We start from the raw sequence: 27,849 nt of genomic DNA, 5'->3' as shown, positions 1-27,849 counted from the left end.
TGTTGTTCATAATGAGCTTTTTATTTAAAAGCACATGTAATGGAGCAATTACATTTAGCAAAAAAACAAAACAGCATTACTACCATTTCTTTTGTACAAAAAACAAGACAATACAAAAATACTAATATTGTATTTTAATACATTGGTGGGTGTATTTTTTTTTTGAATGCATATTACAAACTATTACAATCTACAATAGTTTAGTTATCTAGATACAAAAATCTGTCAATTGATGCTTTTTAAGCAGCACTTTTAAAGAACACAGGTCTGTAATCATAGTGGATATATCTAAACATGTTAAGAAACAATATCTTACAGAGTTAATTTTAGTGATCTATACATTATTTATATATTTATAAAAAGAGAGTGAGAACGGCTTTGTAAAATGATAGGACGGACTGTACGATGAGAAAGATGTGCAACATGGCGGAGTGTGTTGTCAGAGGGGGAGGATATGTGAGTAGGCTGTAAATAAAAAGGACCTCTGTATCTGGTACTGTACAACTGTTAGTGATTATACAGGACTGGCTATAAACATACAAGGTTAAAGATGCTCCTTAGCAGAGAATAAAAATATTAGATCCACAGTTTTTATAACTCTCTCACTCTCTGACACACAGTGGCACACATACAGACACACACACACTTGGCACAGCTGATGGTGTGTGAGTTTCATTTGACACACACAAAGTTTATCAAGAGGGGGTTCGTTTTCACAGGGCACAGCGTTCATACATGTGCGCACACACACACACACACACACGCAACCACACTCACAAGATGTACAAGCACATGATCGTACACAACACACACACACACACACACACACATATTGAGAGACAAACAACCATTGCCAATGAGTGATCGGGTGGGTGAGAGCCCCTCCCTGCCAGCGGCAAGAGCTCAAATCATCCCAAAATAATGTGCCAGCTTAGCTGTAAATCATCACCCTCTTTGCGTGGTGACGGGCCGCACCCTTTCACTCCATCCACCTGCCACCCTTCCCGTTTAGGAAGCCAGACAGGTGGCGCCAACACCGGGAAGCGGCATGGCACAGCCACGCCCCTTATACAGGTGCTGGGAGGCTGTGGGGTCTGCCTCCCTCCTTCCACAGAATTTATTCTCCCCTTCACTACATCTAACTCTCAAGAAATGCAACATCCCGGGTTTGGGCTGCTCTGAAAGTCAGCTTCAAAAAGCTTGACATGCTGATCTGGAGACAGAAGTATGTAATGTAATGCCTTCGCTTTCCAGACCTTAAGAGTACTGTAAAATGTAATTAGGCCTAACAAGATCAGTGCATGATCCTTACAGGGTTGTGGAAGCTTTGCTATGCTAATGTCATCTTGCCCGTGTATGTAAATCACTACCACACCGAGCATGGTTAGTTTTTTTAGTATCTGTTTCACATCAGCATGATCAAGTTTTTTCTTGTCAGACATCTCAGGCAGCAAGTGGTGATAATGGACAATGAAGTTAAAACAGTGCTATAAGTTATATTTTTCTATCACGTTAATATTTCCATGCTGCTAGTCATTGCAGTAATATCCTTCCCTTTGCTAAGGAAGTTGTTGTCCTACGGCGTTTCCAAGGCCACAGAGAGTTCAGAGAGGAAGCATTGCTGGATATCCTTTGCTGCCTAGGCAGGGGGGGTTTGCCTTTTTTTAATTCTTATGTCTTTTTTTCCCCTTTGTGTGGTTACACTTCCATCAAACATCCACACCCTCAGCTCTGCCTGTCAAGTCATCAATTGCTTGATTAATTTAGTCTTTTGGCTTCCAATTTGTTTTTGCTTGTGCTCAAAAGGATGGGCTCAAATGTTGATAAGTAGTTAACATTATAGTAAATAATAAGTCTGGATAGTGAGAGTGGACTCTGCAGTGCAAATCTCAAATCTGACACCCTCGTCCACAAAGCGCCTCGCTGGGCACAGCAAAAAGGGAGGAGGATGCCATTTAAGAAGCAGCTACAGTCACTTGTCGCTACATTCTACTGTCCGATGGGAGGTGAGCAGCGCTGTGATAGGCTCCTCAGTCACAGGAAGGAGATGCGGCCTCTCTCACACCATGTTGTGGTGGTTGTTCCTCTCGATGATGTCAGCGGAAGGCAGGAGCTCCTTCTTGATCGGGGAGGGCGGGGGTGTGGCCGGCTTCACCCTGGGCTTGAACAGGTCGGACACGTAGAACACCTGGAGGACGCGGAGGGACAGCGAGATTAGAAAACAGAACTGGGCAGATGTAAATACAGTCAAAAAGGGGACGAGGAGGTCACTGATATTTCCTGCTAAATAAAGCCAGGATCTGAGTGTGGTTCTGTTTAAATGCAAATGCAGCATGCTGGAAGACAGACAAGTCACTATCTCAGTTGATTTGCCTATGCTGGAGAGCTTCAGTGGGGGGTTTGAAGTCTGTTCACAAGGCAAGGTTACCAAACCGCATTTATTTTCTTTAGCCACAGACTGAAACGTTTTTTTGTTCTGCCAAAAACAGAAATGTGATTGCAGAAACAGAGTGCAATAATCAAAAATGTTTGTTTGAGATTTAATACCCCTCGGCTGGTTCTGGAAAAACCATGGCAAGTCTAAACAGGCGAGCTCTACAGAGCGTGGCGTGATCGGCTGAACGTACCATCCATTCTGAGATCCCTGATCTGGAGTCAATCTACAGCAATGTATTACACACATTTTCTTATATATTCCCATATTGCATTATTATATACCCTTATATTTTCTTTGTCTTTTAACAAAGACAGCTGTTAAAATGTATGCTGGGTATGATTGTGTACGTGACAAGTCAAGTTTGAATTAGAGTTTGAAACTTGTGTAATGTGAATATGCACCCACATGTTCTTCTGCTGGTGAGAAGTGAATGTTATGTTACATGATAATGCCATTACAATGAATTTCTTATCACTTTCCCACTAGTAATGCTGAGTAATCTGGCTGAAGGAAGTGATCTTTCCATGGTTCATAATAACGTAACAGATATTGTGAACTATGGCTAATCATCTATGACATTATGCCATGGGTGAATTTCCAAGTTCAGTCTTACTGGCACTGATGGCGCACGAAGAAAAGATCCTGATGACTTCATATGTCAAACAGGAAAATGGGCAGGAATGGACAGGAAGTGGGACCATGGAAACTACTGTCCACTCTAACAGTGGATTACCAGTTCGCCTCACAGGGGCCTGGGGTCTCTCATGAGCAACAGTGGCTTCAGCTCTGGACTAACGCACACAAACACACACTCGTAACTGGCAGGCGCAGCAGCTTTTCCTTCCGTGCTGCCAGTCCAGGGCGAGCAGAGGGCCGGTGCCAACGAGGCAAGGGGGGAGCAGCTGCCATTCAGGGCTAAACTGTGTGAAAGAGAACGCACTGTGTACCAGCTCCAAAGGGAAAACAATAAGAATAATTCTCATAAGAGTCGTACGCGGGGGAAAAAAGCTCTCATATGGGAAATGGGTCCCGAGTGGGTTGTTCAGTGTTCATCTTCGTCTTCTGGAAGAATGCTCGACACGCAGTCACTGATCTATTTATGTGACAAAGAAAGTCTCATTCTGAGTTGTGGGCTCGACACAAAGACGCTCTCCTCTATTCCAGCTTGACCTTTACTCGTCATCTTCAACCGACGGATGACATGTAGATAGACACCTCCCCAACACACAGCTGCTTTCATGCCTTAAATGGGTTCTTTGTCTATACAGCAATTAGTTTGTGCAGTGTGTCTTGTGTGGCATAGTATGATATGTTTCAGAGTGGAGAAGGATATGAGGTCATATCTCTAATAATCCACCGAGCCATGGGAAACGTGTTTGTTCCCTTTTCGGGGGGCCTTGAAACCAATCATAGTGTGCCTTATTGCTGCGTCACACAAACTCCAAGCCGTTACCCACGAACTGAGATGGTGAAAGGCTTATCATGACCTCACCATTTCCTGCGTGTGACATACACAAACACACACTTACAAAGCCCCTAACTCCATTGTGTTGAGTGATGCAAACTCAGCAGACTGGTTCCTTGATACATCTACGTGGGGGAAAAATAGCAGAACCTTTCAAGTCATCTAAATGTATGCGTGTTTTGCGGATTTAATTGCGCATCGTTAACCACCATTAAAATGACATGTATGAGAGTCACACAGGAAGTGGGCCCACCAACTGTCAGGAACCACATTACTCACTCTTCGTTCATAAGGAAAGAACTAAACTGTGAATTTGTTTGCACGTACTAAACTACTATTTGCAGACTAACCACCCGATACATCAGTAAATAACGTCACACCACCAGGTCAACGGAAGTACTTCTCAAGATTCTGTACCTACACTCCATATTTCTGAGAAATCACACCTGTGACACTTCTTATCACACACTGACGTGGGGCACCGTGTTCATCAGCATTCATTTAGAGAATAGCTACTTGTTAGGTTGTGGTGGTTTAACCTGAACTCCTGATGTGCATTCGCTTACACCGTTTCTCTGTTCCGTTGCCAGATGCTTCTGTACAAGTTCATTGTCCACACGGACACCGCTTCAATATGCGAGACGCTCCGAATGTTTATGTGCCCTGTGCTCCTTTTAACACCTGACCCAGCTCCTCACAAATGACAATGAACCTCGAAAAAAACAAATGAACGCTGCCCGGCTTTCTCCCTGACAGCTGCTTCCTGCTGGATTCAGTCCTCTTGACCTTTATTACAACACATGTGGAAAAGTGGGTCACTGTGTCTGATAGGAAGTTCCAGGTAGGACAGACGGTCCGCTTCCTCTTGTGGTTCCCCTGACTTTTTGGATCCCAGGCCCGCAGACACAGCGTAGAGCATTTAACTGAAAACAGACAATCATCTACATATTCTTAAAAAAAAAAACTGTGTATAGCACTCAGACACCATTTGTCTCTGAATGTGAGGACAGACAAAAGGGTTCAGAGTAGCAATTCACTTACAACAAAGCCTACACCGAAGGCTATAAAGCCACAGTCTAACACGTCACTACATATGAATGTGTCCGTGCACATTTGTATTATTCATTTACCGACACTCAGTGGGGGTGCACTGGGATTAAAGAGGTAACCGTAGCCTCGGGAAACCTGGAACAACTCACATCTCTATGGTAGGACGTGTATTTGGAAAGGAAGGTGGTGTTCCACAAGGCTGTATATCTCTAACTGTTCACGGTTGCACACTTGGGACTAACGTGCAAATCCAGTAATTCCTCTAATGGGTTCTTTGCTTCAGATCAGACTTTTCTATCGGAGACAAGTGTGCTGTGAGTGCTCGGCGACAGCTCTCTTCACACAGGTTCCGTCTGGGTTAACGGACCACATTACCCAGCGTCCAAAAGGGCTCTTAAAAATCAACTGTCTGCTTTTATGAAGACATTTCACGACAACGTGTAACAACAACACTAAAATACTTGCGTTGGATTGTTAGACTGCGCAATCTCTGTGACCTTCAAAGACAAAGTCTGACATGACATGAAGTTGATCAAAGGAGGGATGTAGTAAAAAAATATATGCCCTGGCACATATTCAAAGTGTAAACTCACGCTTTTAATCTTCATTTCACATTTAAAAGAATAATGACTAAACTCGGGTAGTTGCTAACCCAAGATCTAAGGATACACCTTGATTTAAGACTCTGTGCTGACAGTTCTGAGCCATGCAGGCTTCATACCTCCTCTGTCCTGCTCCACTCATCCCCTGTCAGGTCCTTTCTGCTCCACTGCTTTCTGAGAGGCCGAAGCAGCCCTGCTAAAGTACTTACAGATGTGTGTTTCTATTAAGACCGGGCAAATCAGAAGGGGCGTCAAGGATTGTAAAACCAACCTCACTCACTTGATCGGCATGGGGTTTGGATATGTGTGTGTATATGTGTATACATGTGGTTTGTATGCATGTGGACGTGAATAATGTGTCTGTGTGCATTAAACTGTCTCTCTGCACGCGGGAGGGGTTGTGGAATAGCTGAGTTGGATTAAACCCACGCTCGTCCCAAGCCAAGATGTAGACAAGGCTCCTCTCTCCTGTCACTTCCCTCCCTGCGCTTCTACTGCCAGATTTGCCCGTTTGGAGGTCGAGCACATGCACTGCGCATTTTTCTGAAAAACACGTTCTTAACTTGTCAAGGCTGATGTCGTGCAGGAGCTACGGCCAGTTGGAGCAGAACTGATTTCACCAGAGCGTTACTGTCTATTGTTACACGCTGACTTTTGGATGTAATAATCCATCCAAAGACGCTGCCACGTTATGTGCGATTCCATGTGTGTGTGCGTGTGCATTAGAGCTGTGCCAAGGTCTGCCTAGGCGCCACTACTAAGGTCTTGCTAAATTTTATGAATCTAATTCTTTCCACATTCATGATTTGAGTCCTTTAGAAAGGTAAGGGTTACGTGCGTGTGTGTGTGCCTTTCCAAGTTTTTGCCAGAGGCAGCAGAGTTTAGCAAGGGCCTGCTGTGCTGATAGAACCAGAGCCACCAAATAAAAAAAACCAAAAATAATTAACAGCCCCATTCCCGTTTCAAAGGCTAATCCTCCCTCTCTCTCTCCCTCTCGCGCTCTCTCTCTTTTTGCACTCCCTCTTTTTTCCCCTCTCGACCCAAATTCAATTTTCCTTGGCTCCATCTAGCTTAGTGTAATGATGAGGGTTACGAAAATCATCTGGCAACTGCTGTGACGGTATGTCACTAAAGCAGCGAGGAAGGTTGCAGAACATGGATCCACACCAACAGACAGAAACGCACACACACTTCTCAACTAGCCAGGCTCCAAGCAATGTGTTACTCATTAAAGAGAATCAGATTCTCCTCACTTCACTGCCTGCTCCATTTCTCCTTTTCACCGAAGCGGAGAGGCGAAAAAAAGAGAGAGATGTGGAGGCAAACTTTATTTGAAGTTTGATTCGTCCATTGGATCCACATTGGTCGGATATGGAGATGATATCCCAGTTGTTAATATTTCTTAATTTCCCATATTTTTATACAGTTTGTACGTAATGTGTGTGTTTTGTGTATACACTCACTATGCAGTAGGCCACCAGGGCTCCCTGCACAAAGCCTGCCAGGACATCGGTCGGGTGGTGCTTGTGGTCGGAGACGCGTGACAGGCCGGTGTAGAAGGCCATCATCAGCAAGGTGAACTGAAGCAATGGGCGGAGGAGACGAGCGCCACGCCATGTGAACCTGGACTGGAGATAGAACTGGAAACAAAAAACAAAATGTTATAATCACAATCATTGTGTAGATGCTCTGACATGAAACACTTCAGTCAACAGAGTATTGTTAAACATATAAGCTCAGTCATGCTGTTGATGGAAGTCTGAACTTCCCGTGTCATGTCAATCCGTAACTGGCCTTAATGACCTTAACCCTCACACACACCTGTCTTGACCTTTTCATTAAAACTCACTGACTGCTATTGCCTTTTTAACCCTGCACCTGCAGTGTGTGAGAGTGTGTGTGTATGAGAGGTCTAGACTGAATCAAAGTGGGCAGTTGCCAGACTCGTAGAGAAACACATACTCTTTTCCACAACACACTCACACACTTGACTGCCCGAGACCCGGACATGACTGATTCATGGTTCAACATCCCAGCTGTAAAAACAGCACGACCACAGAGAGCCACTGGAACACATACACACACGCACACACACGTATGTACACACACTGTATATATACATTCCCATGCTAGGCATGTTATAACATTGTGTTGGGATGAACTCTCTACCCTCCATTCCTGCAAACAGAAGACAAGACGGATACACCTCCCCACGCCGCCTGCAGCTGAAGACATGTTTCTGGGTCATTATAGACTGAGGAGAACCAAAACAGGAACAACTATATCCAAGGCCACTTTCAGTCAGACTTGCATAGTCGTTTTTTTAACCACTTACAGGCACAGCAGTGAGGTCACCCTAGGTCCCTAAGACATCCTGTGTTTCTGTCGCACTCATACCCTTAACTTCCTGTCTCTCACACCCAGAGGGCCTGGAAGGCATGGTCCCAGCCAATGTCTACCCAGCCCAAACCTCCATACTTGTGTCTTATAATCAGACATGCTAACAATACCGACAGACAATTCCTCCCAGTAAACCCCATCCACTATGAGGCCCCATAGGTGTGGACGTATAGCTAACTTGCACTTCCTCTACGACACTCTATCATTGTTCTGAGGAAGCTGAGGAAGGGATCCCTCCCATCCCTTCTAGTCTTGCTCTCCTCCCTTGCAGGGATGTTTAGACTTGGGGCTTCCTCTATAATGGTTCTCAGGTAGTGGGCAAGGACTACTTACCCTTTACACAAGCTCTCTCCGTCTTTAGAAAAACTCGATGGAGGAAGGTGGTGTGAAAATTAAATGCTTGAACTTAGTCAAAACAAGAAGTTACAGTTCACTGCCAGTTGACTTGACCCAGATAACCCACTAGTCCAACCCTGAATCAGCAGAAGAATGCAAACACAAAGTCATGATAAGCAACCAACAGGGTCAAAGACCGTCTAAAAAAAAGTGCAACGCCTCCTCTTTAAATCCAACACAGACTCAGGCAATGGCCTTTTAACCTGTCATCTTCCAGGAATTTGTCTTAAATAATCAGATCTGAGGAAAACAACAATAAAACACAACAAAAGGAGCCCCAAGAGATTCCCATGACAGAGGGAGACAAGAGCGACACAAAGTCTAGTGGTTTCTAAAGGAATTCAGCTCACTCCACTGAGATCTTCTCCCTCTGTCTCTGTCGCTCTGAATCAAAGTCTTTGTCAAGTGAAAAAAAAAAACACAAACAAGCACAACAAAGCGAGAAAGAATGAGAACGAGGTCTCGTTTTACACGCCTGGCCCTTTCCCGTCCTTTCTCTTGGTTAGCACCATGCTGTGAGACAACACCATAGCTGTGGTTAATACCATTTAAATCTCACACAAAAATATTGGTTTTTATTCAACCAATAACATTCCACGTGCCTCAGCAGGAATTCCGTAGGCACGAAGAACCCACAGATCTTTGCTACTGGATCACATATGTATAGATGTTGCGTGCACATTAGACAAAACAAAGGACGGCCTGTTCGCCATAGCGTGCCGTGTGGTTTGTACCAGTAATCCGTGTGCTATCTCTGAAGGCTGCGATGCAGAGGCGCAGCTCAAACCACATCAGTCACAGATGGAAACACAATGGCACGCTCGGCAGGAAGTGAAGCACTTCGCAATCACAGAGTGGCAATTAGTGGATGACTGGGGGCTGTGCAGGGAGGACGAGGTGACAGCTATACTGTGGAAGTGACACTCTGTCGCCGGTGAGAAGTGAGACAGCAGAGACAGCGGCCAAGTTTAATGGGGAGGTACCCAAGAAGAAAAAAGATGCATATTTGTCTCTGCTTGTGGAGAAGCTCATGGCTTTGCTGAGGACAAAACACACTTCTTGATGACTTCTATGTCTCCCTAAATGTCAAACTGTATTCTTCTCACAAACGTAAGGACGTTTTTTAATATTTTATTTGTCAGAGAACAGAATATAAAAAAATACGTAATTAATGTCTGTTAATAACATCTTTCAGAGCACACATGAGAAACACGAGACTACTTATTTAAGGAGACTTCAAGAGAGTGGGAGTGTCTGTGAGTGAAAACATGATGTCACATGACCAGCTCTAAAATGGCACAAACTAAAAAAATGCAGCAGATTACTTTTTCCACCAGGAATGCCTTCATCGTGGGATTAGTTGCAGGCTTGTTTTGTATTTCCAAACATCAACTACTAACTGTTCTGCCTCTCCTTTCCTCCCCTCCGTCTTTATGTTGGGACCAGCCTACCCTGGCTACAGTTTGCTGCCGCTGCTGGAGCTGATCTTCAACTAGCGTGTCGCTCTGTGGTCTGGACGCAGCACATCTCCATTCCCTTTCTGCTTTCTCCCCTGCTTTTGATTCAGCTGTTTTCCACGATTTGACCAGAGTGCGGCTGTAGGTTCACATAGAGGCTGGGAACTACCCAGAGCAAGCTCTCGCTGCATGGCAATAGGCTACAATACACCAGAACTTGAACAGTCAGTCCACTGTGAGAACCAAGACCACCTTGTAACCAAGCCAACCAGACCCAAAACACTGCTTCTCTTCTCCCGTCTCACTTCTCTGTAGCATGCAAAATGAGGCTGAAACTTGTGTGTAAACAGAGGAAGAGGGGGAGCTATGAGTCGACAATTGTCTATGTGGGTGTGTAATTAGACTGTTTGAAGAATGAAATGCCTCTGGACTAAGCCCAACCAGACACCCACAACAGGTGGAGTGAGAGGGGGATGGAGAGGACAGGAAGTACACATGCAGCTGCTGTGAAGAAAGCAGGTGGAGTGCATTCATCCATCTCTCAGAGGAACATAAAGGTATTAGCAACTGGAAAAGAACAATGTTTTGTTCGTTTTTCAAACTGTGAATCCCCTCATCAAAGCCCAGCCTTTTTTCCGTGACTTCCTCTATAATCTGTAAACCATTGTCTCTGTGATTGTGTGCGTGTGTGGCTGCATGAGTGTACGGTAGAGTATAACGATTACTTACAGCTAGGTAGAGCATGGTAAACATTGAAAAGGAGGCATGTCCTGAGAAGAAAGATTTCCTGTGGAGAGAAAGATAATCTTTGGTTCATTTTTTTCCCAATTCAAATATTTTTTTTATTTTTTTTGAATGCACAGTGTACTGCGTCTGTATTGTTGTTCACACAAACCTGGCCTCCTGCACGTCACTCTCCGTACCGCTGCAGGTATAGTTGGTGATGTATCCCAGTGAGCAGTCGATGGTGGCGAAATCTGGTTTGCACACATCTAAGAAGTGCGGTCTCATCCGGCCCACCGACACCTTGGCGATGTCTGTGAATGACTGGCTGACGGCACAGCCAAAGAGAAACACGCCAATCTGCAAAATGACACACGACAAAGATTAGGCAAAACACTGGCGCAGAAGTCCACTGATCTAATGCTATTTCAAGACTCCCATTCATGCAATGGGCAGACTTATTACTCAAATGTTTCATTTCCAACACTAAATGGAATCCTTATTTTCATTTTAGGTGGTGGCAGGCTAAAACACACTTCTCCTTTTTATTTTGAGCATTGATTTTGTGGCTGAAGTGATACTGTTGCTCAGTGATCTCACACGCTATAACAAAACTTCCACACGCAACTTTGTAAAGCAGTTTTAGCTAAATACACGATTCTTTGATTAAAGATAAACAAAGCCAAAACTTTGAATATGATGATCCAGGTGGAAGACATGGAAATTAGCACATTCTCTACACACTGTTGCTTCCACACGCGGCAGTATTGATGTTCCAGTCAATCCTAACCCCAATGTACAATCTAATGTATAATCTAAAAAACTGGGTTACGGCAGGAAGCTAGTTAGATAGAGATGCTAACAACTTTAGTGGAAGCAGACACAGAAGTTTAAGTTCTTTAAATCTGGACAGAGTCTTAGAAAGCAACCACCAATCAAACTCTATATACATGGTATTGCTATCACAGCTGCCCCCATGCACGATGTCTGACAGGTGTGCAGTGCATAGTTGCACAAAGTAATGACTGGACAACTGCTGTTCAGGGGAACGGTCAGCTATGTATGGAATTATTTAAATGCGTATGATATGACTGGTATGCAGAGCTGACCTGTTTGTAGAGAGCTGCGACGTAGGGATTTCCAACAAATGACTTGGTTCCCTCATGCAGTTGGTGAATCCTGAAGCATTCTCCAATCGCAATCTAAAACATAATTACAGGTGTTGAGATAAACACACAACACGGACATAATGCTGCTTAATGTGATGCGAAATTACTTGGCGAGACACAGCAGGTTTACATGCAGAAAACCATGCAGTACAACGCTAACGTTTGAGTGAGTATCATGCAGAATATAATTCAGTTCCAGCCTGAAATGACAGGTGCAGTAGAGAGGGTGTGTAGGACAGAGACAGAATGAGTGAGTCACACACAGACATACAGAATGAGAATGGCCTGCCTTTCCCTCAGGCAGTTTGGATGTGATGCGAGTCTGAGCAATGGTGATTCCCTGCTCAATGATATGATAAGGCCTTTTATGTGGAACATAAAGCAGGGAAGGGAAAAGTTCAAACAAATAGTCTAGACTGGGTAAGAATTTCAGTCGGACTGACCGGACTTTGATATAAGGGTATACATATCAACTGCTGTACAGCTCAAGTCCCATGGGCTAACCCTGAGTCCTGCGGTATTCCAGCCAGGTGGTTTTAAACAGTGCCGGGCACCATGGATAGACCTCAACTACACTGGGGGCTTATGCCAAGCCAACCCTTGAGGCACAGAGATGTCAATCAAATGTCTACCACCTGGGGTACCTAACTGATGGACCGGCTGCTTCTCTTTCCTTCCTCCTTCCACACAAGGCTTCACTCTTCGGGCTTCCTTCTCCCCATCCAATCTCTCAGGAAAATATTTACCTGCCCATCTCTGAGACAGCAGTCTCTCAGTTCTGTCAACGTGAATAGACCTAAGTGCACACATACATGTGCACTAATCTACAGCTTTGGGTTTTCCCACACATCCTATTTCCCTATTAAAACAGACGATGTTTCTCTGTGCGCATGTATCCTGTGTGTGTATTGTTAATTTTAATACATATCACCTATCCTGTCTGCTGGGTGGTCAGCCGGCAGGCTCACAGCCAGAAGAAACAAACACAAAGCTGTATTAGTGTGTTTGTGTGTGCTATTGTCATTGAATTGTTCCGATCGGAGCTGGAGATTAGAGCAACAGGAGGTTGATAAAGGCCAGAGAAGTTTATTTGGGTTGTCAGCATTTGCATTCAAGCCCCTCCTCCCCTTCTCTCTCTGTTTTTGTTTATTCCTATGTGTCTGGTTGTCTGAGTGCAGACAGGGCATCTCTGATCAGACCAACAAACTCAATACTATCTAATGGGATTATTTGTATCACCATTGTGCAGGGTTACAGAACTCTGTCTCGCTTTTGCTAACTGTTTCTCAAAGTGGAAACACAGCCTGTCAGACAGGGAAATGTCTGACCAGCACAACTATTGGGATTTCCCTCGCACTGGAGATAAACATGAAGCCAGACTGGAATCTGCTATATAGTCTATATATATGTGTGTGTGTGTGTGTGTGTGTGTGTGTGTGTGCGTCCTTCATGAGAGAACATATTTGCGTGTTAAAGGAATGGTGTCTGCATGGCAGTAGACGGCACTAATGGATCACAGCTGCTGTGTGAGACACGGCAGCTTTGCCCACACGTGAACATGTGAGGAAACTCTCCTGGTTCCAATAAGCAGAAGAGCTGAGGTGGTACAGTGTGTTTGAGTGTGTGCCCACCAAAGCCAGCTTGATGGCGGTGGTGATGTGACGTCTCAGTCTGGGAGCTTGCGAGTGGGCTGTGCCACAAAGAGTCTGGGGGCTATAAAGATCATTTACCCTGACCACGTGGCACTAATTGGCATATAACGATCACATGTCATTATGACATGTTTCCACTAACTCTGACCCTCCTCTAATCTGCTGGCACCACACTAGAGCAATCACCCAGCCATGGGAATAAGGACTTCTTAACCAGTGCGAGACGCCTCAGGCTATTGGAGGGGCAACATGGGCATGAGAGAGAGCACTGACACATTCACCCAGAGTAATGTTCAGGGCGCAGAGGGCATGGAGTCAGAGTGCGCGGATACAAGTTTGAGGCATGAGAATGGGATGGGGAGCTCGTAAAGACTCTTTGGTCTTTGGTCTCCGGTCTTTGGCATGCATGCGTCAGCACACATACACGCCAACAAACACTTCCTAATGTCGCTTGGGGGGCCTCTCACAACCACTGACTCATTTAGTAAAGTAATAAAAAACAGGCCATTACAAATGACTTAGATGACTCAGAGAAACTACGGAAAAATAAGGTATGATGAAGAGAAGATTACAGGATTGAAGCACATTTATAGGAAAACTGGAATATTTTAGAAAATACTGCATGATAAGAAATCACTCAAACTTTTGATGAAGGGTCTGTTAGGTGTTGGACTATGAGGCATCAAAGAGTTTGATTAAAAGCAGTAAACATAGGGAGGTGTGAAGGTCGACTTACAGAGAAGATGCCAATAAGAATGCCAACACCACAAAGCACAGCATCACTAATGGTTTCTCCCTCTTTTCGGGGGTAGCGGATGGACTCGTCCGAACAGTAAAACCCGCGCTGGTACGGCTTTATGGTGCTAGTCTCAATGATCAGGAAAGGCAGGCTAGCTACAAAAGACACAAAGAGAGAGAAGGACAGGAAGAGGGAGAGAAGAAAGAAAGAAAGCATAAAAGCACCAGGTCAGTCACACGGACATAAACAGGAGGCAGGGGGCAGCACAAGGAGCATGCTGGCACAAGGGGAATTATAGGTTATCAGAAGTGGGTGGGGCTTCAGGTGTCATGTTTGGACAGCAAAGAGCAAAGGAGTGACGGTTTTCCAAAATCAGATGCAGCTATCTTAACAGAAAAATTAAGTTAAATCAACTTCTCCAAACATCACTGGATCTCATGTGGGGTTTCACTCCTTCACAGTTGCTTTCATGAACCCAAAGCCCTCCCTGTTTCTGCTTTCAGCGTTTCCCACGGCCGAGCGCTCTTTGTGTCGGGGCGACTTACGGACACTGCGGGCAGTGTCAGGCCGACAGAAATGAGGACTGAGGAGGGTACGGTGCTGCTCTTGTAGGGGTACTTCAGGCTGGAGTCACTGCAGTAAAGACCCCTCTGGTACGGGCGAATAGCAGTACGATGCAGAACCAGGCTCGGCAGCATGGCTACACACACACACACATACACACACACAGATAAATGTATGAAACTGCCAAACACACATCCACACACGCCTCATATAATGAATCACATTGCGCCATTTAGCATCCACTTACCTGTAAGCTGTAAACAAAAACATGTAATTAAATCACACATTAACATACAAAAACCTTCCCAGGTGTCTGAACAGGCCGTTTACTCAGCTGTTGCTCATACTGACAGTGTGACACCAGGCCACTGAAAATGGAGATTTATCCTTTAGCATCACTCCCTCTTAACAGAGCAAATAGACACTTAAGGCTAGGGGTCCATTAGCGAAGCCAAGAGAAGCACATCAACAAAGGGACTGTGTCAATACAAAGTGAGTTTAGTGTTATTGATACTAGAGGAAGAGAGTGCCAGAAAACCAGGAGTCTTGAAAGAATTATGTATTAAGTTAGGTGTCTGCTGTTTTGGGACGTACACTGTTCCAACTCCAAACAGCCTTCATGATGATCTAGGGGAGCTTCATATTCCAACGTCAACAACAAATGTACAAACAATCGAAACCATGGCTATAATTTGTGGTCAGTCAAATTGATTCAGTTATTCGCTTCGTCAACCACACATGTATGGACACATGCGCACCAAGGGGAAAATAAATACCTATCTACAAATCAAAGGAACACAGATACGGGCGCACAAACTATGGCCGGGGCTTTCAACGTTTTCCTTGAGGGATTTTGAAATGTGTGAATACCAAAGAAAAACAAAAGTGAGCCCACCCAGCTCTGGAACATTTTTCACATGAGAGCATGTTTTTTGGCGTGTGTACGTATGGCCGGAGTCGCTCATAAATAGAGGGAGCTCAAGACACGGAGGCGTCCCGAAGACCCACCAACATACACATTCATTGTCATGACTGCACAGAAAGTGTTCCCACATGCGGCTTGTGTGGTTAGCTCACATCACAGGGGTTTCTGACATTTGGGTTAAAGCGAGAGTTCTGCTCATGAATGTTCCTAATGCGGCCGTTAACCTCAGCTGTCGTCTCACCAGTGATGGGAGTTGGGGATCATGTTCCCGTCCTGTTCTGAAAAACGTTCTCTCTGGGATTACTTTTACGAGGTTCTTTAGATCCTCAAAACACACTTTTTGAAGAGATTTGACACAAGAAAGTGTTGTCTCTCTCGGGTGTGTACCAGGTCAATGAGTAGACAATCAGGTCTACATTTCTACATTTATAAATGTAAAGGTTGTGGGAAAACCCCATTTGCTGATGAAGAAACTCCAGAACAGTTAAAAAAATGGACCCTGAATTGAAATTTGAAGCTTAGTCTTTCTGGCAGGAAAGCCACGGAATAAAGAGATTAAAGCATATTTCTAATGTTTTGATATTTTGTCTTGAATGAATAAGTCCCTTTCCTCACTGTCTTCTGCCCTGTGGTTACTTTGGGCAGCAGATGGGATGGTCACTGAGGCAGACACCTGCACAAACAGGCGTGCAGCACCAGGATGCTGGTGGGCCCACACTGAGCTGAGCCCTGCTTTGGCGGTGTCTGGGAACCATGCTGTCCACACAAAGGGCAGGGCAGGGCGGTCAACACGACTTAAGACGAGTGGATTCTAGCGCACATATCAAGTCTTTCAGCTTAATGCCTCAGTGGACTCGGCTACAGATGAATACCTTAAACAAAGTGGGAAACCTCAGGCGTTAAGTCCAGACACAAACTGGTTTCTGTTGGATAGACATTCCGCTGGGAAAAAAAACTTTTTCCAAAATCCTGATTGTTCTTTCTCTCACGCCAATCTCCACTCTCCTTCCCCATTTTCTCTTCCTTTTCCTTCCCTGTCTTTCATCGTCCCTCCACTCTGGTCTACTTGTGTGTGTGTGTTTGGGGGGGGGGGGGGGGGGGGGGATTCACATGCTAATGAGGAGAAGTGAAAGAAGGTCATGGGCTTAACAGACACACACAGACAAAAACACACAAGCTAACCAGCGCTTAAAGGCTAAACCGATCCGAGAACACCATGGGAAACTCAGGAGTCGACCAGCTGAATGACTGAAAAAAGTAAAGTAAGATCGAGCGATTGAACACCTCGAGACCATCTATTGAGAACTCGTGAAAGCCTCTCTGTCTGCACGCTGTCCAGTCTTGAGATGCCAAGCTGTTTTGTGCTACACCCCCACCCACCCCCCACCTCTATGCCATCTCCTTGAAAACAGCCTGGTATGTGGGCATTCTCCTCATACCGCAGTCTATGAAGCCCCCAGCATAAAATGAAACACACTCCAGCAGTAACCGTACAGCACATGTGAGCCTCATCTTCAAACAGTCGTGTGAAGAAATATGACCTCCTTTGAGCCGATTGAATGGGGAGTTAGTGACCTTCATGGGTCCTGCTGACCCACAAAGAGTAAAAAAGAGAGACGGGGGAGTGTCCGAGGATGGAGGAATAAAGACAAAAAAGGGAGAAAGAGAAAGAGGTGGGCCGGGCTGTTGGCAAAGACCTTTGGTGCATCACTGAATTAAAAAACAACTATTTTACAAGCTCTGGCGTGAGGTCAGAAACATCCAGTCGTGTCTGAGATTCTCAAATAGTCACTTCAGAAGGGGAAGTTACTTAACTTCACGCAAACATTCCACGCAAACTATGTGCTATTTCAACCCATTTTCACCCTTTGTTGTTGTGTATCGCCTTGCCAGAGAAGTTGTGTGTTTCTGTGCTTTTAGAGCCAATGAGCCTTATAAGCTACCCAGCCACCAAGCTGCTTTTAAACACAACAAACTGGCGTCAGAGAATAATTGGGGGCTAAAAATCCCCTCAGTGGAAACAGAAAGAGAGAGAGAGAGATTGAGGGCCAGAAAGTATAGAGAATGCAGAAGGAGGGAAATACAACACACACATATCCAAAGTGGGTGGCTTGGCAAGTTTGGGAACAGTTCTATTTGTCTTATCAGATCCTGTCATGCATTTCTCTCTTTCAGTCTTTGAGGAGAACCACTGCAGACCGCTAAAGACTGCTTACCACAGGTCAGGGAGAGAGGCATTTCTCTGGCTGGTTGAATCCGTGTTTATATGCGGAGGTCACGGCAGGGTCTTCGCGTGTGTGTGTGTGTGTGTGTGTGTGTGTGGGTGCTCCATCTCTAAATCCACTCACATGTTCACACGCCGCTGCCTGCGAGAAATCATAGCGCAAAAACACATCCACGTGTGTTTATATGCATTGTGTACCCGTAGAGTATGTTTAGACACTTTGTGCTTCTATTCGCCGCGTGCTCTACAAGTGTGAGTTTGTATGCACTTATTTAGATTACCCAGCCGGCGTCCATTTAATTGGCTTTGGAGTTAAATTTGGCCAAGCGAGGGAGCGTTTCGATAAGCAGGGCTGCCCGAGTTAAGTCTGATTCTCACAGACATGAAAAGAAAGAAACATGTTTCTTTTATCAACTCACACCTTGGTTAGTTCTTGGAATTTGCATTTCAATGTATTTAAAGTCTTTACTACCATTTGGTCCAAAGTTCCTCAGCCTTGCAGGTTAAGAATTACATTATTTTCTGATATCTTAAGACATTTCTTTGTACTTGCCAGAAAGGAAAACAATAGCTATTCTTGCACCAGCTAAAGCTCTGCGTTGCTTAAAAGGTTAAATCCCCTTGACATGGCACTGATATCCCCGTGGAACAACACCTGCATGTCTCCCGAGGCTATAGCGGCATGCTCCCCGTTCTCCAGCTCTCATGACTCTCTCACCCTTCTTGGGATCTATTGACATTTTGATGTGCTTTCATGGCTTTCAGGAGCAGAATTAGAACGATATCGTGGTTGTAGAGAGCGAGTCCGAGTGTCAGCAGTGAGTGCGAGAGGTGAATGGGAGGCGGAGCGGGGCAGAGGAAGAGGCATTGTAGCCTCCTCTAATGGAGGATTTCCTTCTCCTGTCCCTCAAACACACCATGTGACCCGTCCCTAGTAGGACAGAGGACAATTCAGAAGAAAATTGAAAGAGGGCGAAGGCTAAAGTGCGTTTTGACTCTATAGACTGGCCAGTCAATCAATCAGACTTTGTCTTCTCTTCTTCTCTAATTTCTCACGCTGCTCTTTCATCAGATCAGATATAGTAGCTGGCAGACATTTCAGAAGCTTAAGTGAGATCAGGACAGGGATTTTGGTACTGACTGAAATATCTGTTGTATCTATTTCCAATCTCTGGAGGAAACTCTTGACAGACTCTTATCATTCACATGTGGACATCTAAACACTCCCTGCAACATAATATGTAACATGTATATATTATGTTGTGGTCATTTAATATGCGTGTGACTTTTTCTGTGTGTAAAGAGAGGGACAGAGAGGGAGTGTCTTTGTTCAGTTTCTTTGCATTAAGAGCTGTCCTCTAGTCCATTACTTTGCAAGTGTGTCTGCACCCAGTGTGAAGGGAATGCATGTGCGTGTTTGTGTGCGAAAGAGAGAGAGAGAGATTAGCCTGGTGTGTGCTAACGCTGAGAGTGTAAGAACAACGGATCAGAGTGAATGAGTGGTTCAGTGCCAGGTTCACTTGCTGGTGGATGTTTTTCTGCCAAAGAGCAGGCAGGGTTGAAAGTAAGGCAGCAACAGTGAATGCACATGACCAATCGGCAAGATATTTTAAATATGGTACAGTATAGGATAGCAATGATTTATTTCTATTTATATAACAGTAACTTCCCAACTTGGCATGTACTTTCATTCTCAGTCTTAATATAATACTTAACATTTCGAGAGGACACACACTCATAGTGCTTGCGCTGTGACCTTTGGGGTTTTAAATATGGCCTGCCAAGCGGATGCCTTGGATGTTATAAAAATTTGTCACATATCCAACAGTATACCGTGCAAGCCCACACGGTTAGCTTTATCTTTAGGACACTAAAAGCATGAGTATGTGCGGCCTTCCAGACATTTGGAAATAGAGTGCATAGGTTAGCTGAGGTTCATGGCAGAGCCTAGAAGTAGCGACAGGGCCATGGGTTGAAGGTGAGGGATGTGACATAGCTCTGGCATTATACGGTAGTTTACAAGAGCAGGGCACAAATGTCACTGTAACTATTATATCTGTGAGAGTGTGTGTGGCTATGTGGGTGTTGGGAGTCAATTACTGTGGTTCCACTGGCATCTCCAGCAAAGCCTCTCTCAAACATTTTTAAGTTGCCGACCACAAAGGGCTTTAAAAATGTCCTTGCAATCCAAATAAACACACTTGACTCCATAAAAACCACCCAGGCTTCATCCATACACATAACCACCGTTTAGGAATCGAGCATTCAAAAATGCATGAGCACGCACGCGAGTACACGGATACAGATGTTTGGCCCGAGACGTAGGTGCATTGTTCGCATAGGCTGCTGATGTGTCTCACACATGTACAAAGCTCACAAATGCGCAAACACAGACACACACACAGACACACAGGAGTGGCTGAGGTCAGCAGAGTGGTGCACAGAGTGAATCCCTGTCCCTTTTTCCCCCCCCTCTGCGTGAATGCTGCAGCAACCGGGGGGCCGCTGGCTGAAACATGTGCTTACTCAGAGAGATTTTATTCACAGGAATAAATGCCTATTACACACAGGCATCTGCCGGGACACTCTCTAGGGGACTCTTACTAGCAGGCACCTGCCTGGGCAGCCTCTGAATGCTGCTCCACTGCCGGCCCTGTGTTGCTGTTGGCTCGTAGGAACATTTGAAGCGGCCCTGGACTCAACACTGCTTTGTGGGAAGTCAGCTCTGCTACACATTAGCAAGTGGAGGAGTTAAGAGGATATTTATAATGTGTTTTAAAAACGATCAGTTACAACTGATCGAGACGTTTCTAATGCTTGGTCGCACTCAGTTGAAAGGGGAGGACGTACGCACAGCTGCTCCACTGAGGGGAAACTTGAGCGGTGCCCAGGGGCCAGATCAGGCTACTGGGCTGGTTGGTTGGATGGCTGGCTGGGGCGTTTCTCTGTTATTGCCATAATGGCGTTATTACCCCCCGGGACAAAAGCCTGGCTGTGGAGAGGAGGGCTGTGGACTCTTTGAAACCTGACACCTCTGTCTAGACAATGCTCTTCACTCACTACGTACCTCCCTTTCTTTTAGTCCTTCCCCTCATCTGCTCCTCTAATATCCCGCTCACCTCTGCACGTACCATGGACAATAGACATCTGAAGACAATTGGTGTCAGTTTGTCGCTGCGGTGCGAACGTTCTGCATGATGTTGTCCAGCTTTACACGGAGTCTTTACAGCCGCGGCTATTCACTGTGTGTAAACAGGACAGGGCTCAGTTGCTGTAGCTCAGATAAGGCCTGCGCCAATAAAGATGTTGAGCTGATTATGGAGCAGCGCTGAGCAGATAAGCACTACAGCCCACAATCCAGTTGACAATCCAGCTTGATGCACTAACAGTCATAAACCTCTGATAGATAATCAAGTGGCCTTGAGTACCCGTCGAGGAGCGTCTTACTCTCTCATCTCCACCTCATTCACTTCTTCCCCCTCCCTATATTTCATCCTCCTTCTGTCTGCCATCGGCCTATTGGTCCTCGTTAACGAAACAAAGAGCGCTGAGATGCATCAAAAGGGGTATTGTTCTCTGCGAAACAGTGAAATCTCCCTGAACCCCAACCCCCCATTCCTGGGTGCACACAGCATGTGCAGACACACAAATACAGAGGATTGTAGTGGCTAATGCAGTAAGAGAAAGTGACAGACAGAGGGGCCTGTGTAACAGCAGGGAGGAGGCCCAGCCGAGGACAGTGTGGTAACAGAGAGACATAATGAGGGCTGCAGCCGAGGATCATCTGCAGCCTCTTCACTCACTCACTCACTCACATTAAAGGCCTCGCTGCATTGTTGTTGGCTTTTTAACCATCATGAAAAGTGATCCTAGAAAGACAGTGGGTTACATAAAAAATGTGCGCAGGAACAGAAATCCTAAAAATTTTTATTTTCATGGGTGGAGTTTATGAATGAGCCCACACACAGAATTCCATGTAATGTTCATTTACAGTACCCACTAAAAACTCAAACAAGTTTAAACAAGAATGAGTGCTAACAAAAGTCAATGGCAGGGTTCTGCCCAGTAATCCAAAATGATCTAAATAAGAGGTTTTCAGAGTGTTTATGTGAGAGAGATATAATTACAGATGAGAGCATGGCCCGAGACAGTGGAAACAGAGGCTTTACTGCACCATTGTTGTTAAAGTGTTAACTACAAGCTGTTGTTTTTGTTTTATTGTGCCGTTTAATTGTGTGCTAGGAGTTTGCTTGTTTGGAGACAATTGAAAAGTTAAAACGTGTCTGGTTTGTGTACCAGCGTAAATAGTTACAAACACACCAGCCAACCTGATGCCTTCAGCCTCCCACAAAAACACACACAAATCGAGCCGCAGATGCCTCGCACATGCAAACCACGCACACATAAAATCACCCTCCGGTCCATTTAATGACAGCTTTGGGCGCTCCTTCTCCCTCATGAACCCCAACGGGACACACATGCTCACACCCACACACCTCTAATCACAGCCCTGCACAGACGCAAACTCTAGGGGGTTTGTCATTTAACTCTTGCACCGGCAGGAACCATCCACATGTCGCAGTGACGGGCTGAAAATGTCACAGACACATGTCGGGCAACAATACCACCATCGTTCTCCGTCACAGTCGCACGAGAACATACATCTATGAAAAGGTGCACAGTTAAAATGACATTCCTTCTAGGAGGGGCAGTGTCCCTGTGGCCACTGTTGTCATAAACATCTGCTGATCTTTATCTTGTTACATAATACAATGAAGCTTCTCCGCCACAGGACCCTCATCACCTTCTTTAGAGTCCTAACCTCGCCTTGTCCTGCAGCCATAACATAAACACACATGACAACTCTCCACAGGCCGGCCCCTAAAGTCACAGAAAACACAAAGCCATGCATGGTGATGCAAGGAAAATATCACATACATATTGACTGTATGCAGAACTCAATCTAGATATTGGTGTTACATATCCTCCTGTGCGTGTTTTTGCATCGAGCCTTCGGCTGTGTGTGAGAGCAGCAAATGTCATGCACGGAGCACTGCATGCAACTCATCTGGACTGAGACACGGTAGCTTCAGTTCCTCTCTGCAGCAGATACACACGATCCCTCTGGGTGACAAGCAACTGAATGGCTTCTAGTATAGAAAGATCTCTACTTTGTTTAAAGTTAAAACAAGTTAATAATTGACCCTTGACAGGTTGGGCGTAATGGAAAATAAATATAGTGGCATGATTTATTCCCACTATTTCTACTGTATATCCCCAAGAACGTCCTCTCTGGTCCTGCTTCTGCACAGGCTCGTGCAGAACTCCTCGTGCAAATGTTTGGCCTTAGATTAAGGTCAACAACTTTGGATGGGAGCCTGTGTTTGGGTTTGAGTGTGAAGGCCTCCCAGTTGCTGTTTGATCACAGTTTTCTAGAACACAACTGGCAAAAACTACCACAACTCTATTTTAATATCTGAAAGATTAATTGCTACGAAGAGGAACCATTTATGGATTTCAATGGAATTTCTTGGCTATAGTTTTCTATAAACAAAATATAATTGCAATCTTGTTTGAGGTTTTTCCCTTCTTATGTTCTTTGAAGGAGTCTCCCTTGGCAATTAAGAAGGGGGAAGACTGGCTCAAGAGGAGACGGAGCGAGGAGGGAAGGAGGGAGGGCAGGTCGGGGTGGAAATGGACTGTGAGGCACAAAAAAAGAAAAAAGAAAATGGACAGGATTTCATTTGACAACCACACCTACCTCCGACCGACACTACCTTTCCGTTTCCCACCCTTTCCTGAGCTCCGCTATATACACACACACTCCATGCCCCCTGGATCACTCACTCCAAAAATTGCACCAGATGTCCCATCAAGAACCTTTCGGCCAGGGTACTGCAGCCAGATGAAGAATTTGAGAAATTCTGGAAAATATTTGTAGAGCGGCTCAGGATTGAAGTGGCTAAGGCCTGGAGAGGCAGAGGTTAAACCGTGCCAGCTTTAATGAGGGGCTGTGTGACTGACTGCTGTAATGCTATAGCAGCTAATGGGGAGGAAAGAGCTAGGTACAGACATATAGGGTTAAAGCTCCGGGGCCAGTTATGAAGCTCATTCCCGGAGGCCAAAAGGTTACACTCCTTTCTGCTGCTAACAACAATCTTCCTGTCTGTCGCTCATGGAAAATCACGTCACTGAGCACCTGACCATATCACAGATCAGAGGAAATAGAAAAGCATGGAAGATGCTGATGGAAAAAAAAATCCTGTTGGTCTACTTATTTAGTACTTTGTAACTGGTCACTATAGCAACACCTAAACAGACCATGTAGAGCCTTTAAATGCTACCTGCAGCACTGAGTCAGGCTTAAACAATCTATGTTTATATTCTGCACCAAGGCCGCTGCATCTCAAACCACATACCACGTTTACACACAAGCAGACACACAATGCATAATCTCCTTTGCATTGTGTAAAACTTAATCAGGGTTTAGGTAATTCTACTTTTAGAAGTCTCTTCACAGAGTTTTCACAATGAGCAACTTTTTAAACCAAATGATGGAAGGCTGTTAGACAGAGAAGTACGAAATTCTGCAGTCTGCGGTGGGCTTTGTGTATTTATAGTGAGCGTATAGTGTTTGTGTGCGCGCTCAGTATAGCGTTGCTAAATCAACTCCGCCGCTCTGTAAGAGTGGAACCCGAGCCAAAGTGAAATCAGCAGATGATGCTCGCGCTCAGCTGCTAAAGTTGTGCGCAGCGACTCTGGTCTCGGCAGTTGAGAGCTGGGGAGGGCGCGAGGATATGATTATTTTATTACCATTCTGGTCCCGTCTGGGCATTATTAGCCTTGATTAGCTGGAACAATGAGAGGAAGGGGCTCCTGTACAAATGTTAGCTTTTGTCCTCGTGTGTGTGATTATGGATGGGCTCAGATGTCTTCTATGCAAATGCACATATTAGGTGTGCCTGCAGGCGACTGTTAGGAAGATTGACAACCTATAGGAAGATGTGTGTCTGTAACACCAGCTGGCAGTCAGGAGCCAATTAACACTAATGAGATATTTATGCATGTACTAGTTGTTAGGTGTACGCTACTTCTTTTCTGATACATGCAGAACAAAGACCATTCAACGTCAGGAATTCTTCTGAGCCCTCTACACACCCGCATTCCTCATCCTTCATTCAGGATGCCCTGATAACTCCCCCCTTTCCCCTGCTCTCTTCTCCCTCTCTTTTAACCCTTCCACCCGCTAAACCCCCGTCCATCTGTAACCCCTCCCTCCTAAACGACTAAAGTGGGCCAACCAATCTTCACTGAGGGGCCAGATTGTGTTTAGAATAACAAAAGAGAGATCTGCGTGCCCATTTGCAACTGGGTGTTTACATGCATTGTGTGTGTTTACAGGCACACATGTGTGTGTGTGTGTGTGTGCATCCTAACATTGCCACTGAGAGGCAACTGTATATCTTTAACCATTAAAGGAAGTCGGTTTATGCAGGAAATTGGCTCCACATGTGCTCAAAGCTCATCTACATTTATACGAGCGCAGATGAAACGGTGTATCTCTGTTTGAGGTTCTTTAATAAGCAAACCAATATAAAGCCACTGGAAAACTTTGTGTCTGTCAGGCAGATCTGCTTCTCCTTTACAGCACTTAAGAGAGCGTGGAGTTAATGTGCACCATTTGTAACATCCTGGGTAATAAAATTCTGCTCCATTGCAGTAATGTCACATATTTCCCCATTACTTTTGATGCTTCAATTTTTTTTACAGAGCTGATGGGGTGACTCCCACCTGCTCCTCTGAAGCCCGGTCAGCCACAGGTCCCACTTCTCAGTCCCTCTCTCTATGATTGGAGAGGCATTCCCTGCCACAACACATGCTTAAGCAATTATTCCACGCATTCCCCTGGACAGAGAACGAGAAAGAGGGCTAGAAAGACAGAAAGAAATTTGAAGTGGAGTGATCAGCGGCAGCTGGCCAGGGATTTGCAGGGTTCTGGGAGAGAATGTGTAGAAGTTAAGCACAACTCCCATAATCCTTTTTCTAAAAAAGAGAAAGGAGAGACTGGGATTGAAAATGGAGAGAAAAGAAAGGGGGGCCACCGAAGCTCGAACGTAAAAGAACCAGGCTGCAGTGACAACAGCCAAAAACAAACCAGCTATCAATGCAACACACACACACACACAGAGAACACTAATTCTGAACGGGATGCTCATGGAATAACAAGTTAGGACTCACACACACCATGACAAAACCATTATTTGGTGGGGCATCACGTCTGCCTAACAGTAACAGTTTCATCAGCTATGAATCAAAACAAAAATTGAACTTTTATTTTTATTTCAGTCATCTTTATATAGACAGCTGTAGCTGGAATGGCACCTTTGGAAGTTTAGGGTTAGATGAGTAAGGTTATCGGGCACGGGTGGGGAGCCGCTGGCTATTTTAAGGGCAGCAAGGGCAGGCTACAACCCTTCAAAACATCCCTTCCTCAGGCATGTTGGCAGACGACAAGCCACATCAATTGACAGTCTGTGGACTTTGAAATGATCAATTTATTATAAGATGACAGCACACTTCAACTTGCTGTCTCAGCTGATAGAGAATGTACACGTGTCTGGCAACAACAAACAGTCAGTTTGTGCTTTGTACTATACAAAACGCTTTATTACATATTTAAATATGTGTCAGTGTGTCAGTTTTCAGAGTAATAGTGTGTGTTTACTTTAACAAATAAAGTCTGACAATGCTGTGAGTTGAATGTTGTGTCCAGCGCTTCGCTGCATTCGGGGTTGTGTGTTGGAGCTGGGTGATAAGGGGATGCTGCAGATTAAGTTGTCTTGTGGCTACAGATAACAGGGAATGCTTTTAAAACGTTAACACTTTTATTGCCAACTATTAGAAAGCGCGGGCACTCTTTAATGTCTATCTATATCTATAGTTAGTTGTTTTTATTGTAAATGCAGCGCGTAAAGTGTCTGTGTTGTCATTTTAGCACGTCAACCAAATCAGCTGATGTAAGATAAAAAGGTAAACATTTACTAACAGTGCGAAATAAATAATAAAAGTAAAAGTCATTTGTGAACTTACCAAGTAGAAGGCAGAAGACATCGAGCGCTATGAGCAGCTTCTTCTTGCTGTTGTCAACACCGTTGTTGTTATTTAACGTAGAGGTTCCTCCGTTCCTTGTCTCTTGGGCCATTGCTTTCTCATACATGTACTTTTGCATTTGAGAACTCCCCGTTTCGGCTCAAAAATCCCACACCACGCGCTAGGTGAAGAAACTTAGTCAGGTTCTCAGGTCCTTCAAAGAAATGTCATTCAAATGCAACGGAGGGGAAACACGCTTCTGTCTCTCAGAGTTTCTGAGAGTTTCTGACCCGCTGATGTCTTGTGTTTCACGTTTACAAAGAAAATGGTTAGTCTGATATGGTGAGCGGACCCGCGCCACGAACTCAAGACAGAACAGTTGCCTGCGCTCTAAATGAATGGAAAGCCCGCTCCCCTTTATGGGTCTGGTGAGTGAGTGAAAACTCGACAGCCGCTCTTGTTATATCAATCCTTCTCCTCCTCCTCCTCCTCCTCCTCCTCCTCCCCCTGCTCTCTTCAAGTTCCCCCTGCAGCTTCGAGGCTCGGCCCTCCTCTTCCCTCCGCTAGCGGTGGGTAATCGCCTCCATCTCTGCCATGGAAAACTTTCTAACTGGACACACCACCAGGCGGAGTGGAGCTCGACGGGGAAGCAGCGCCCCCGGCGGCCACGCACATCACGACAGGCGCTCCACTGTGGAAGCGGCCCCGAGCGCTTCAGGCTTGTGTTACTGGAGATGGGGGTAATAGCTTTCCTTGCACGCACACAATAAGCACTGCAATTAGTTCTTATTTTCCAGCTCACGGTGTATTATTGATGTGTTTGGCAAAATCCCGAACTATTCAAATTAAAATCGTAAAAGGCAAAGAAATGTTTAATTGTTGTAATTAATCAGAAAACCTCAACAGTGCAACTTTTTAAGTATTTTTCCGATGCACATGTAGGTCTGAAAGTCATT

General features: G+C 45.1%; 1 protein-coding gene across 2 annotated transcripts; it reads right to left on the bottom strand.

Annotated features, from left to right (window-relative positions):
* plpp3 (phospholipid phosphatase 3) lies at positions 1 to 27,343 on the bottom strand. Of its 2 annotated transcripts, none has more exons than XM_084548813.1 (7): positions 26,894 to 27,343; positions 14,636 to 14,790; positions 11,640 to 11,732; positions 10,703 to 10,890; positions 10,537 to 10,594; positions 7,018 to 7,194; positions 1 to 2,188 (listed from the first exon to the last, which is right to left on the bottom strand). In XM_084548813.1, exons 1-7 carry the CDS (start codon positions 27,030 to 27,032, stop codon positions 2,060 to 2,062), a joined length of 939 nt encoding a protein of 312 aa, XP_084404939.1. In that variant the 5' UTR covers positions 27,033 to 27,343; the 3' UTR covers positions 1 to 2,059. The 2 variants fall into 2 exon arrangements, with proteins under 2 accessions (XP_084404939.1, XP_084404938.1); XM_084548812.1 differs by lacking the exon at positions 14,636 to 14,790 and adding an exon at positions 14,088 to 14,245.
* Positions 27,344 to 27,849: the final 506 nt, after the last annotated feature.

Source organism: Chelon labrosus, assembly GCF_963514085.1.
Source record: "Chelon labrosus genome assembly, chromosome: 7".
In the NCBI taxonomy this organism is placed as follows: domain Eukaryota; kingdom Metazoa; phylum Chordata; class Actinopteri; order Mugiliformes; family Mugilidae; genus Chelon; species Chelon labrosus.
Note: the sequence above shows the minus strand (reverse complement) of the source record. Positions and strands in the feature narration are given on the sequence as shown.

What these genes read in the sequence shown, in the direction of transcription:
- plpp3 (XM_084548812.1), bottom strand. Translation starts at nt 27,032, where the DNA reads ATGCAAAAGTACATGTATGAGAAAGCAATGGCCCAAGAGACAAGGAAC. An exon ending in TGTCTTCTGCCTTCTACTTG is followed by an intron (nt 14,246 to 26,893) that starts GTAAGTTCACAA and finishes TGTCTTTTGTAG; the next exon opens with CTAGCCTGCCTTTCCTGATC. An exon ending in TCGCAGCTCTCTACAAACAG is followed by an intron (nt 10,891 to 11,639) that starts GTCAGCTCTGCA and finishes GTCATTTTGCAG; the next exon opens with ATTGGCGTGTTTCTCTTTGG.